Source organism: Lithobates pipiens, unplaced genomic scaffold, assembly GCF_037356315.1.
Source record: "Lithobates pipiens isolate NorthernLeopardFrog02 unplaced genomic scaffold, aLitPip1_a1.2 Scaffold_19, whole genome shotgun sequence".
NCBI classification, from domain to species: domain Eukaryota; kingdom Metazoa; phylum Chordata; class Amphibia; order Anura; family Ranidae; genus Lithobates; species Lithobates pipiens.
In genome coordinates, this window is record NW_027507764.1 from 536174787 (window position 1) to 536190074 (window position 15288).

At 39.7% G+C, this 15288-nt stretch overlaps 1 protein-coding gene across 1 annotated transcript in view; it reads left to right on the forward strand.

Annotated features, from left to right (window-relative positions):
* The window catches only part of LOC143997557 (fibrocystin-L-like), a 247462-nt gene that overhangs the window by 129307 nt on the left and 102867 nt on the right, over positions 1–15288 (forward strand). Inside the window, exons 39-48 of the mRNA XM_077493224.1 lie at positions 279–1263; positions 4615–4860; positions 6323–6472; positions 9347–9524; positions 10559–10715; positions 11609–11765; positions 12550–12629; positions 12720–12849; positions 13035–13164; positions 14795–15036. Coding sequence (XP_077349350.1) covers positions 279–1263; positions 4615–4860; positions 6323–6472; positions 9347–9524; positions 10559–10715; positions 11609–11765; positions 12550–12629; positions 12720–12849; positions 13035–13164; positions 14795–15036 — 2455 coding nt within the window. The remainder of the gene's footprint in view (positions 1–278; positions 1264–4614; positions 4861–6322; positions 6473–9346; positions 9525–10558; positions 10716–11608; positions 11766–12549; positions 12630–12719; positions 12850–13034; positions 13165–14794; positions 15037–15288) is intronic.

Below are 15288 nucleotides of genomic sequence, written 5' to 3' on the forward strand. Positions count from 1 at the left end.
CATCAATACTCAGAATGTCCAATGTTTTAATTATATTATCCAAGACAGATAGCACTATATAACAGGATAGCACCAGAAGGTAAACCCCAGGATGTCAGATTCACAGTACTTGTTGCTTTTCACATAGCAATTCTGATGAAGACATTAGAAACTATGCTGAGAATTAGAAATACAGAAGTGGATAGGTCAAGTTCTTAAGGAATTTTTAGTGGCAATATCATATTTACTGCAAACCTAATAATAAAAAATATACTTACTGTATGTCTATGTTTTTCTAGGTTTCAGTTGGAAATTACCCGTGTATAGTCCTGTCCGCTGATAAAACTTCAATAACCTGCAAGATAGATCCTCAGAACTCCATGAATATTGGAATTGCAGAACTTGTATCTTTAACAGTGAACAACTATGGGAACGCTATCAGTGCTATAAACCAAGAGATGGACAGGAGATTTGCCTTGTTGCCTCACATTGATTCCATCATACCGAACAATGGCTTTGTTTCCGGACGTACAAGAATAACCATAGTTGGATCTGGTTTCTTAAAAAACAACGCCACCACCATTACAGGCTTAGGCTGTAGTATTGTCTCAATGAATTACACAAACATTATTTGTAACACCCAGGCCAGTTACGCTCACACTGTTAATGTCCAGGTGACAGTAAATGGAATTACCGCATTGTGCAAAGGAAGCTGCAACTTCATCTATACCAGTCCAATCACAGTGGTTGCATCAAGTATTTCCCCAAATGTAGTTCGCAACACTTCAACTGTGTTGAACATTTATGGCAGTGGATTTGGAGCAGGCATTAATGACATAGCAGTTTACATTGGAGATAGTGTGACAGCCAGTGTGGTAAATGTCAATGACACAAAAATTATATGCAATATAGATCCAATTCCTGCTGGGAGCTATGTGGCCAGAGTTATTGTCCTAAGCAAAGGCTTAGCCCAGAACAACTTGACCATAAATAGTCCTGCTGAAGCTGTACTTTTAACACCATCTGGAAGTGTTCTAGGTGGAACGGTTTTGCAGATAGCTGGGAATGGATTCTCCCCAATAAATACTACAGTGAAAGTTGGTGGTGTCCCATGCTTTATTCTGTCAATAACCCCGGGCAGTATTCAGTGTGTTACCCCTGCAATCTCAGCTGCCAAGAATGTCACAGTAAACATTTTCATACCATCTGCATCCTATCCATCACTCAACTATTCCTACTCTGAGGTGGACACTCCTACAGTAACGTCAATTTTCCCCAGCACAGGTATAATATTGTATATATGGTACATAAGGCAGATATAAAAATGTTAATTAGTGCAGTTATGTGTTCATTAAAAATGGAAATATTTTTGTAAACTTAACTTATAAAGCTAATTGAATCTGACTGTACATTCAGACTAGGAAAAGAAGGGGCAGACAATGAGGATGAGTTACTAAAACTGGAGACCAAAATCTGGTTCAGCTTTGCATAGCCAGTTTTTTTTTGTCAAAGCTTAATTGAACAAGCTGAAGTTAGAAGCTGATTGGCTAACATGCACAGCTGCACCAGAGTTTGCACCCTCCAGTTCTAGTAAAGGAACATCCTGACTGCAGAGAATGAGTAGAAGGATGGCTCACTACTGTACCCTTTCAGTGTTCAGCCACAGGCTGGGTCGGGGATGTGACAAGGCTGAAATGCTTAACTACAGAAGAGAAAAGTCAGGTCACCAGCCTTGTTGTTCTCTCTATAGGGGGGAGGGTGTAAATTATAGAACTGTGTGGACAGAAATAGAAATTGTTTTGCAATATAAAAAAAAGCCTTAAGCTAGCCATGTACATTATACTTTAGTTCACAAAGTCTCTGTAATGTGAGGGCCTTCCAACAATAATTCATTGCATTGCATTCAATAAGGCAATCCCAAACACAACTGTTGGAGGATTTAAACGAGATTTTACAAGACAGTAGTGTGCATGAGCATCTCTTGATACATTTTTATATTTAATGTCTATTTAAAGTTAATCTGTGCTTTGCCCATGCATGACAAGGCAACAAGTTCACTTTAACCCCTCCTCCAGAAGTACATACTTTCTTTTCACTCTCAGGCCGCGTACACACGCGCGGACTGTTCGCCCAACTTTGTCCGTCCAACAGTTTCGGCAAACAGTCCGCTCAAACTTAGCATGGACGGACATGGCCACACACGACGGACGAACAGTTTGCTGAAACCGTGCGCGATGACGTGAACGGCACGTACGACGGGACGAAAAATACGACGTCCAATACACTGCAATGCAACCTTCCGACGTGGAAATCCTTTCTGAGCATGCGCGAGACTTAGTTGGCCGAACAAGCCTACACACGAGCGAACAGTCCGCTGAAACCTTGTTTCAGCGGACAGTTTTTCGGAATTTCCGTAAGACCTTGTTCGTCCAACTGTCCGCTGAAACTGTCCGCTGAAGCCCCACACACGAGCGGACTGTCCGCCCAAACACTGTTCAGCGGACAAGGTTGGGCGAACAGTCCGCCCGTGTGTACGCGGCCTCATACCACTCCGTTCAATGGCCAGGAGCAATCCAAAACAGTGTGTAATTGGTGGGTCACTGGAATCGTAGTTTACATATGTAGCACTAACCCACGTGAGCTGCTAGTAAATGGTTCCCCTACTCCTGCACAGCCAAGCAACAAGTATTTTCCATTCACATCCAGACACAAGAAACAGGGCTTTGAGCTTGGTTTTGTTGTTTTATTAGGGGTAATAGGCTTGGATGGGGTAAAGGGGTTATGGGATGCCCAACTTACTCTACTGCTCACAGGAACTACCAGCCCTCCTGACTTCTTGTTCACCAGCCCACCTGGATGCTCAGAAGATTTCTCGGGGCAAGGGATAGGAAGGTTTACGCATAGCGCTGTCCTTCTGAAAGGCTTGCTGCATGTGGCAGTCTCTCCCCTTGTGAATCCCTGGGTGTGCTGATGTACTCACTCTGTCCTCTTTGCTCCATGTTGCTCCTCAGGCTGGAGATCCCCCCCCCAGACCCAGGGGTCCCTCCTAGGCCACCAACAGACTCCTCAGCACTCCATCTTCCACACAACTCCCCTACTGGTATGGCTCCACCATATTTAACCTCCCTGGCGGTATTCCTGAGTGTGGCTCGGGGTTAAATTTCAGAACCATTAGCGGTAACCCCAAGCCACACTCAGGATCATGGTGCAGTGTACTTACCTTGTCCCCAGGATCCTGCGATGTCCCCCCGCCTTGTCTGTGGGTTGTGTCCTCTGCCCGATGCCTCTGTTTGCCAGGCTCCATTTCCTGCAAGCATCACCATGCATGTTGGTGGAGCCCGGCAGCAAATTCTAAAAGTTCAAAATTCATAACACATAAAGCACACTGTAATCTTGCACATTACATTACTGTATGGAATCATTTTATCTCCCTTTTGTCCCTAGTGCGTTCTCCAATGCCCTTTCTGCCTGGAAACTTGAGATTGTCCATGGCATCCAAAAAGTGTCTTTTTACATCAAAAGTGGTTTTAGACCAGCTAGAAAACAGTGATAATAAATTAGAAGAAAATATATAAAAAAATGAAAACAGGCCTATATAAATTAGAACACTTGCAGAATTGAGTGATTCGTGAGGAAATTGATTTTATTATTATTATATTATTATTTTTTATAATTATTTATAGTTATTTATTATATTATAATGTATGATTTTGTGTTTCAAATATTATCATGCCCGGGATATCTACTAGACTCTTGTATGGACAGATTTAAGTGTGTTATTACTAAGAATTACAGGCCTAAAATTTAAAATGCCAAATTTCTATGCAAAACAATGTACTGTATGCAGATAAGCCCTCCTCCCACCAATTTTTAGAAGCTTCTCCAAACTTCCAGATCCAAGGAGAGGTATTTCAGACTCACAAACTAACCATGAGTCATAACATAAATTTTCTTGCACTAACACTAGTAGCACACTAGAGCATGCTACACATAGGATTTAGAATGCCACATGTGAAAGCAATGATTGTCCCAGTGTTATCGGACACATACTTCTCCATACCTTACTTCTACTACCAGTGCTGAATGTAGTGGCGTAGAAAAGTAAATATATATGCTGCTTAGGAGGGTTACAATAGAGATCCTGTTGTTTTGCCCTTATTGGGAAATATGCATTAAAAATAAATTGCCTAGACTTGAGCTATAAAAGTTCAAATGTAATGAATGAACTAGTAAATAATAATAAGGCTTTATTGTCACTGTATAAAAACATACAGCAACATTTCCCCTACAATGAAACCTCTGGTCCTGATACCTTATCTGTTATAAATTCCCTTCATTAATGTACAGTCTATAAATGTATATTTATTATATATTGTATGCAAATATCTAAAACTTTTTCTATGTCTTCTTTACTAACAGAAACAAGATATACCTGTGCTCAAATCCTAATAGCTTGAAGTTGTATATAATCTATCAGGTGCTTCAGGGATTACTTTGAAGCAGTTGACCAGTTCAAACATGTATTGCAATATCTGTGAACTAAAATCCCTGTTTTTTTTTATTGCAAAGTATGCTAGAAAGGGTATATAGCAGTGTGCAGAGGGTTCATCCAGAATTTATTTTATCTACTAACAGGACCATCAGGAACCAGAATCTCTGTTTTTGGTACACAGTTTGGTTCTAATGCCGCAAGTGTTACAGTGACTATTGGAAATGCCACATGTGTCATCACCTTCATATCAGATACTTTACTGAACTGCACAGTGACAAACAACTGGGGAGGAACATTCCCAATATCACTACAGAATAAGAAAGGCTTTGCAAGATCCAGCGCAACATTTACATATGAACTGAGAATGACTAGCATCTCTCCAAACCGAGGTGAGTGCCATGAGCTGTAGGGTGCTGCTGGAGAGGCTTTGGGAGTTCTAGGGCTGGGACTAGAGTTACTGGAGTCAAGTTGACAAAAAAATTAATGTCAACTTCCTGGAGACCACGTGGATAGTGATTTTTCAGAGTGATTTGGGTCTTACATCTCTGCAACAGCATATTGATGCTTTCTGTGACTGTATTGATTCATCCATCCATCCTACTTATTGGTTGTCCTCTACTTTTCCCTTCAATTTTTTTGAAGAATAATTGTCTTTTGCAGTCAGTTAGTTCTTCTCATAATTTGTTAAACCAGCTTTATTCTAATCATCTTGGCTTCTAGTGAAAGGTTGGGCCTGATTTGTTGAAGAATACGTTCTCCTTGCTTTCTACTATGTCCTTAGAATTCTTTGCAGAGTCTGGACAAATCTTATCTTTTGTTCTTATGGACACATCAGTACTTTTGAAAATCTTTTTTTAGGTCTCTTACTCCTGCTTGTTCAAGTGCCAATTTGTGTTTTATTTCTTGGCTGTAAATAATTGATCCAAGGAGGCATTGAGTGTCTTCTACATCAATATCCTCATCGACTCTGAAGTTAGCTATCTTCCTTGTTATAAACGTAGTTTTAGCTGAAGTCCCATCTTTTTACTATATTCTTTAACTTTTGCTATGAGACTCTTGATGTCCTCTACATTTCAGCTATTAGCATAGTGCCATCAGCATGTCAAACATTGTTAATGCTTCATTATGTACTGTTGAAAACAGGGGATCCACATGATGTCACTGACAAAATATGATCATGTCCATATATGGTCAGAAGTCGCCTCAGAGACCACGCCCCTTTGTTTACAATGCGGTGGCAGGGACTGGGAGATGTAATTTGGTGGGATTAAAGCAACAGGATCAGATTTTTCCACAGCTTGATATGGATATGCATTGCTTGACAACATGATTAATGGTGAATTGACATTGTATTTTTCTTTTTAATTTTTCTTTTTTTATGAAAGACTTGTCAAAAACTGTGAGTGGTGTGTTTATTTACTTCCCTTCTTTGTTATTGAGAATTCACGCAGAGGGGCCAATATCTGGGGGTAACCCTATAGCCTCTCACAGACCCCCACATCCACCAGGCCAGTATTGTGGGGAAGAGGGCCTTGTCCTTATCAACACGGGGACAAGGTGCTTGTCCAGGGGGTCTTCCCTGGAAAGGTACCCTGATCACGATGATAGCATATGGTCTGGTGTGGTTTAGAAGGGGATGTCTGTCCCCCCTTTTTCTGACCAGCCAGGCTTTTGTGTGACTGCTGACACATTTGCAAAGCACATTTTTTATACATAGACCTATAAGTGACACAGCCTATATAAATAGTTATTATATTATTATTTTATATTATATTAAATTATATGATATGATTATTATATTTGTTATGAAGTTATTATGTAGACAATCATGTATTTTTTTATGACGTTTAGGAAGCTTTGGTGGTGGATTGATGCTCACTATTGCTGGCTCTGGGTTCGATAGGACGCTATCCAAGGTGCTGGTCTGCAACGCTGAGTGCAAAATAGATCAAATAAGATCTAATGCAAGCTTCATTCTCTGTGAATTGCCTTTAAATAATGGTAAGTAGCAAAACTACCCATCAAATCAATCAGCTGAACACATCACACATACAACTTCACTGAAAAGCAAAGCATTTTAGAAATTCTAACATGTTATTCAGTCTTTTAGATAATATGCCATAATTGATAACATGATTGTGATAACATTTGTTTATTGCACTCTGGGGTTGATTTACTAAAGGCAAATCCAGTTTGCACTACAAATGCACTGCAAGTGCACTTGGAAGTGCAGTCACTGTAGATATGAGGGGAAGATCTGAAATGAGGGGAAGCTCTGCTGATTTTATCATCCAATCATTTACAAGCAAAAATGCTGTTTTTTATTTTACGTGCATTGCCCTCCTCAGATTTACAGCTACTGCACTTCCAAGTGCACTTGTAGTGCAAAGTGGATTTGCCTTTAGTAAATAAACCCCTATATTTTCTCAATATTTCTCGTATTTTAAAAAAACAGGAAACTACTTAAAGTTTCAAGATCATTTGTGGAATAATGCTTATTACTACAATATACTGATAACAGTGGGCATGTAATAAAAAGGTGTTGTGTGCCAAATAAGATGTGAAGAGGCAAACATCCAACATAGAACCATTTATTTGCAATTGCATGCAATGAAGCCAATGCATTTCATGAGTAAAATGCACCCCCTCGTTCATCAGTAAAAACAGGACTTAAAGCGCAAATTGATTTTTTTAAAAGTCAGCAGCTACAAATACTAAATAGCTAAAAATAAGGACACTTACCTGTTCAGGGCACACGTGATGTCGGCACCCGAGGCCGAACCGTCCCTCGGTCCTCGGATGCTGCAATTGGCATCTTCGGTAAGGGAATCCCGGTTCCCTACTGCTCATGCTTGAGTCGCAATGCAACGCAATCCGAATGGTCCACACTGTCTCTGGGACCTGTGTGTGTCCCAGCAGACAGCGCAGTGGGACAGGAAGAAGTATAGACTCCCGTGGGAATCTATGCCCGAAAGTGGGTGCAAATACCTGTCTTGGACAGGTATCTGCACCCCCTCCCCCTGAATGGCGTCAAATGTGACACCAGCGGGGGGGGGGGGGGGGGGGGGAGGGTTCCAAAAAGCAGAGGTTCAATTTTTCTGTGAACCTCCGCTTTAAAGCATCTAAAAATGTGATTATATAAATAAATAATAATAATTTAAAAAATTAAACCATATAGAAAATGAAAAAGAGATAAAAGTGAAACAAAAGAAAAATTAAACACGCCATTCTCAAAAAGTTAGTCTTTATTCTTTCTAAGAATATAAATGGTTATGTGTCTAATCATCTCTATTATCTATATAAAAATAAACAGTTATTAAACCAAGTAAGTTCACCACTGTGAAATTTAACGAATTGGACACATCTGAACTAAATTAGATTTGTTCATTAAACCTCACAGTTTTAATAATTTAATATGACAATTGCCTTTATGCAGATAATTTTAAGACAAGTCTAACTAATAATGTAATGTATCTAACTAATGTATCTAAAGGCACATATTTGCTCCCTTTTGAACTTTTAAATAAATGTTGTGTGATATCTGTTGGAGAAGTCCAAAAATACCTGTTGATCCTGCCAGAAATCCTGTGATCTGATAATTTCCTGTGCTCTAGCCTCTTAGCCTCTGCCACATTCAATTCTCAGATATTTTTATGGACTACAGACCCACTCCCTCTATTTTATGGTAGAAGTGCTCTGTAGTTCTAACATGCTTTCTGTTTTAGGGTGACAATGCTGCTTCTTCATAGATGGAGTGCAATGAGTAAGAGTGGTCACCCCCCAACAGAAAGTGTGTACTTGCGGGATCTCTAGGTAATGATAAGGGGGGGGGGGGGGGGGCTGAAATAAGGAAACAAATACAAACACCACTTATTACTACAATATACAATACTTCTAATGACTGGCTAGCTGCAGCATATTGCATATTTGTTGTTGGGTTTAGATATGCTTTAAAATATAAGCTCACCTTTCTGAACATGTTACACCCATATATAGGGTGTAACATGTAACATGCTCAGCATCTGACCCCTCTTGTCCGATTAGCCCCCGCCCTTGTGTGGGGATCTTCTCCACACATTTGCTGACACAGTTCAAAGAGAGTGTGGCCATGCGGGTCTCTGCCTACACAGCCGTGCCATTGATTCACAGGTCCCATGGAATCAATGAACTACAAATACCATCAGCCTTTGCAGCTGACAGCTTGCAGTTTTCAATGAACTACCAGATGAGCGCTCTAGTTAGTTATTTGAACTTCTTGTCATTTAGTACCTGCCTGCCCATGTCAGAGGTATGGCCAGACAGCTACTCAGACTGTCAGACAGTCTGCAGGAACCTGAGATTGCACCCACAATCTACATCTGTTGATCCTTGGCATAATGCTTTAAAGGCTCCTATCAAAAAAATTATAAATGCACATTTTTTTTACCTGCAAAAAAATTAGCATTTATTATTTTTCTTGTAAAGGTAAACTTATCCTTTAAAGGGAATAAGTTGTAAAATAAATACAGGGTTACCATTGTTGATCTTCTACTGACTCCAGTACCCTCTGGGTCACTGAAATTAAACAAGCAGGTACAACATGTACCTTAGAAATTCCAAACTTCACAACTGCTTAGTTGTTCTAAGTCAGTGCCTCAGAAAGCCATTAGAACACTATGGCAACCAGTCAACTGGAATTCACGGGAGTAGAAATAGGAACACAAAACTCTGTAATTTATTAGTACAGGTTTAAATATCTTTGACATCCTATCAAAAAGTTATAATTTATTAATGCTTCATACAATATAGTTCAGGTTACATGTACACCATTATGATGATAAATTACACAGATTTGTGGTAAAGAATTAGCTTATTCTTTATACCTTTTTTTCCCAGGTACAAGCACTGCTTCTCAGATCTGTAATGTTGGTGTCATTAACGCAAACAATGGTGTCTGGATCAACAACTCCTTTACCTACTCTACTTCACTAACACCTCTCATATATGATGTCACCCCCAAGAGAGGAGGAACCGCTGGGGGGACCAAACTCACCATCACCGGATCTCTGTTTGGGTATTAATTATACACATAATACTTTTCTATTGGCCATCACTGAGTGCTGCTTTCTGCTGTTACCAGTTTTCAAGGATTTAAGAAGCTAAGAATTATAAGTTCACTTCAGCAGTGTCACCTGGTAGAGGCCAAGCTGACAAGATTGTTTCCTCTACACCTCCTGTCTAATACCGCCTAGAGGCGGTGACAGGGTGTAGCAGGATGAGGAGTGGCCTGATGCCTGGAGTGGGTCCTGACACAGTGGGTGGTCTGATAACAGTTTGGGTGACTGCTGGGATGCTGTGGATGCTCAGACTGGAACTTGTGCAGGGTGGAGCAGGAAGCAAAGCTATAGTCAAGATGAGCCAGGTAAAGAAACAACTGAGCAACAGCAGTACCACATCTGAAGAGAGAAAACTGGAAGAGGAAAGAACAAGGCCTCCGAAACATTCATCACCTCCCCAGCCACCTTCTGGATGCCCCCGTCCAGAGACTGGCTGAGCCATGCTACATATTCATAAGTGGATATATGACTTTCCCTGGCCTGTATACTGGAAGCTCCCTCCAGAAGCAGGTGATAGAAACCAAACACCCAGCTAGGAAATGCTACCCAGACACAAACAATTAATTACTGATCTACTGCCTTCAGTGAAGCCAAAAACTAGTTAGGCTAACAGCTTAACTAGAGGAGGACACCTCATCAGTAAGATCATTATCTTTGAATCAGTTACTATGTAGAAAGTTTTGATCTTCATTATAATAGAAGATATGGAAGATATGGTAGAAAGATCAGGTTAGAATTATTCCAGCAGCTATTTTGTCTGTTAAAAAAGGGGCCCAGGGTTCACAGATCAACCATGTGAAACCCAGGACACTGCAAAGAGAAGAACATATAAACAGAGGGGAGCAGGGTTATTAAACATTATCAGGAAAAGGAAGAATGAACAGTACATTTGTTATAGATAAAATGTTTTACTTTCCCTCAAAGCCCGCAAAATTCTCACCATTAATTATATGGAACTGTCTAGTGTTTAATATTTTTCTTTCCTTTGTAGCAATGACACCTCACATATCACTGTCACAATTGCACAATCCCCGTGCATTGTTCAATCAGCCAACAGCACACAGATTGTTTGCAATACCACAGTCCATTCCACTTCAGAGAAGGCCAAGGTGCTGGTGAACATCGAAGGCCAAGGAGTAGCTCTAATGGTAAGATTTTACATGAACCATTACCTGTAACATCTTTATTACTGACAATGCCCAGTGTCCCAGCAATACTTCATAGACTCTATTGCACAGAGCAGGTAAGTATAACACTTTTTTTTTTAAGGAACAAACAAATTGCCCTTAGAACCACTTGAACAAAAATGTGATGATCATAGAAATAATATTGAATAATATTGGACCATTTAAAAAAAAATGAAAGTATTAGTGCTTGAAAATAGGTGAAGCAATTTTAATGTTTACAGGGCAGACTGACATAAAGTTAAAATCCCAATTGCAGGCACTATTGTAGTTGGATAGCATTAGGCAGGGTTAGACGTTTATTTGAATGCAACTGCTAGAGACAAAAGCATGGATCTGTGGGTGCAGACTGGAGGCAATTCAGGGGCTTTAGGATGTCTCAACTGATCCTTTTCTGAGGATAAATTAAGGAGCCATCACAGTCCATCTATCTCTCTGCTGTAGGATAGAAGCACTCCCATGACCAAAGAATTAAACTTCTTTGTTCTTGATTGGCTGATTTCAATTCCTGCCCCATGTCACTAGGACCTGAAGATTTGGAAACGTTGTCATGAAGTGAAAGTAAATACCCCTAAAGGGCCAAAAACAACATCAAAAGCAAGGTGTGCAAAAATAAATTGTTTATGGCTTGGATAGATGATATATAGATAGACCTAAAAGAGACAATTGAGATCTAAGCAGTCTATAAGATTCACCCCCTCTAATTGAACCTGTTGGATCTAAAGAATCCTTCTTTGATAGAATAGAATTTACTTTACTGTGTTTTTATTTTTATCTGTTGGATCTATAGTTTCCCTTTTTCATAAAATAGAGTTTAAGTTACCATATGATATGATTTTCATGTTTCTCTGTTTCAGGACAATGCTGACTTTTTCTACATTGATGTTTGGTCCTCTAAATATACCTGGGGAGGGGAATCACCACCAGATGAAGGTTCAATGGCTGTTATCACTAAAGGACAGACTATCCTACTGGATCAAAGCACTCCAGTGCTGAAAATGCTGTTGATTCAAGGTAGGATCAAGCCAGTAATCCAATTTACATGATGCTGTTCATTAAGTCTTGGTAGAGTTCTCATTTTTGGTTTGGATATATTGGGCATCAGAGCCTTCCTCCATATATCAAGGAACTCTATTGCAAATATGCTTTACCAGTAGCTAGCAGGGCAGGTATAGAGAGTATGCTTATAGATCAGAGTAGGATGCTAGCGAAATGGAGTTGGGTCCTGTAACTACCGACTATCTCTTCTGGACAAGTCAGTCTTCAGACTTACACAGACTAATCTTATAAAAAGTTGGGGTGGTGTATCAAAACAGAGGCCAATGTATCAGGTCTAGAATACCAACTTTTGGATTTCCAAATGAGTTGTATGGTGGATTATCTTTTTTTAATTGTCTGTATTATTCAATATCAACTTATCAAAATCAATACAGACATTTCTTATTGCAGGCACTAAGAGTTCACTTTTCACTGATTGTGCATGGACCGGGGTTCCCAAAAGGGGCAGGGCTTCCCAAAATAGGCATGACATGTCCAAATAAAGTCAATATGTGGGCTAACATGTCCAAATATGGTAAATACATGGGCTGAACTGTGACATATTGGGGTCAGGGCTTGATGGGACTCAGTTTTGTTTGAATAGTTGGATAGTACAGTAAATTAGACTAACATATGATCGCTACTATTTAATATACTTCATTGTATAGTGTTTTAGTAGTCAATTATATAATGTGCATTCTGCTTTAGTATAGGTAAGTGGTATAGGATTTTAATATGAATATCTGTCTTTTCACATCAGGAGGAACTTTGGTATTTGATGAAGCTGACATTGAGCTCCGGGCTGAGAATATTCTTATTACAGATAATGGTGTTATGCAGGTATGGCTGACCACAGTGGTACTACATAATGAGCAAAACCGTGAACTTATAAATAATTATAATTTTGGTTTGCTTTATGTTTATATTTAGGTTGGAACTGAGGCTGCCCCATTCCAGCACAAAGCTATCATTACTCTGCATGGACATATACGCTCCCCAGAGCTACCTGTGTATGGGGCAAAAACATTGGCAGTCAGGCAAGGAACTTTGGATCTTCACGGTAAGTCACATTTTATTTATTGAAATAGATCCCACTTATGTAACAAAATGTATAGAAGTCCAATATCAACAGAATAGCATAAAATATATCTTTGCATGGAAAATTCATTAGGGCAGTGATTATTAAGTTTGATATGCAGAAAAAAACTTCAAAGGTCGATCAAGACTCCTGTTGATGTTTTCCAGGTATTCCAGTGCCAGTAACTTGGACCCGTCTAGCGCAGACTGCAGAGGCTGGAAGCTCTATTCTGTTTCTACAGCAAAGTGTAACATGGAAAGCTGGGGATGAAATTGTGATTGCGTCAACTGGAAACAGGTACATACCACACTATTCTTCACCAGTCACATCACACTCCAGTAGAGAGTCTGGAGCTCTGAATGTTTTTATAAAAACACAAAATTTCCTCCTCAATTGAATCTGAAACCAAAGTTGAAAAAGAAACGTGTGGGGTCAAATGACATGCGAGTAACATTGTCAGTAACTGTGCCTTGACTTTATGTTTTGATTGCACAAAAACAACACAAATCTCACACTCATAGGAGTGCGCACAGGGTGTGTCGGTTGTGCCTGGGCACACCCTAATTACCTAGTGGCATTAGCATTATCCCTTTGAGTACCAGCAGGGAGATGGGAAAGATCTCCCTCCTACCAGCTCTGCCATAAGAGAAATGCTTATGCACTTCTCTTTCACTCTGACGGCAGGTAGATCAATGTGCCAGGGCCATATATATAGACACACACACACACATGTGTGTTTGAGCTTTGGAGTGCACACCCTAATGCAATAGGCTGTGCACACCTATGCTCACACTAGTGTAGCTAGCTTGTGTATTTGTGTTTTGATACATTTATATAAATAAATATGATAACGTCCTTATGATTTTATGTTTGCTATTCTGTTTCTAGCTATATATGTAAAATAAGGCCTCGTTCACACGGGCTTACTACAGTGTATGCCCAATGGAGGGCCTTATTTACCCATACAGGGATACACAGATGTATGCAGTCTCATGCACTTCATATTCCTCAAAAAGGTTTTAGACACAATTCATAAGTGCATGGCATGATAGTCCAACCACTACACTTGGCAGTTGCAGCTCTCAAGAATTCCACCAGGTGACAGGTCTACACTCTAAGACCAATAACAAAAACAAAAGAGAGGGCGATCACCCCAGTCTAAAAACGTTTATTATCCAATAGCTAAAAAACAGTATCCAGTGAACTCACATTAGGGGAAGGAATAAAGCTAAATAAATGAGTTCCTGGCTGCCTCTACTTGGTAGCCACACATCCAGTCCATGGGGGAAAAGACCACATATAGTAATGTGGACAAGCTGCTACAGAGCAGCTAGTCTTCCACATACTGCCAGTAAAGCTGCCGTCTTTCTGCAAAGCATTTTGGACCTACTGGGAATGTGCCTGGCTGATGACAGAGCTGGTGTCAAGCAGAGACACAGACCGGGTCTAACAACAGGAGATGGGATGAGCATGTACTGTGATTGCCATGATGATGGGTTTCGAGGTGTGGCTTCCATTTTCAAGTCCAGACTGCTGCAGTATTTTTTAGTGAACAAAAGGCTGCCTCCCCCACATACCTTAAAGGGACCAACTTAAGGAAAGGACAACCCGGTAACAAGCAGCCTAACTATAATCAACAATATGGGCTGAGACAGCATTACTTACATGGATATTGGGGATAAATTCAAATAAGTAAATAAAAGGAACAAAACATAAGAAATAAAAAAAGTAAATAACTATTGCACCATTAAAACTAGCCAGAAAAAACCCACTTCTGCAGACTCAAAGAAATACACACAAAAAGTGAAAGAATAAATAAATAGGGTATTAAATCATGATAAATAATAAATTAATTAAAATCAAATTGATGCAACTAAACATCATATTATATAATACAAATATAAATTTACATTTGTTTTCCCAATAGGCATAGTCAAAGTCAAAATGAGAAGATGACAATACAATCCATATCTGCTGATGGCAAAATCCTAAATCTAACTCAGCCACTGGTGTACCAGCACTTAGGCATATCAGTCACCTTGCCCGATGGAACAGTCTTTGAAGCTAGAGCTGAAGTTGGCCTTCTTACAAGAAACATTCTGGTTAGAGGTTTCACCAATGTAGAATGGAGTGACACAATACCAGCCTGTCCAGATGGATTTGATACAGGTAATTTACTTTTTAGTTTTCTATAGCATTTGTTTCAGCCATGTTGATCTTTTTATGCATTGTCCAAAGGGATTTGTTTTTTAGATAAATCCTCAAGTCTTATAAGTATCAGGTTATATAATGTGCAGACAGCAGTGGAATTATATGCATCTGTCTGAAATAAATACAGAGATTTTATTGTTGCCCTCCTACTTATTACACTCATAATAGTTATATAGTTGCATAGTAGGTGAGGTTGAAAAAAGACACAAG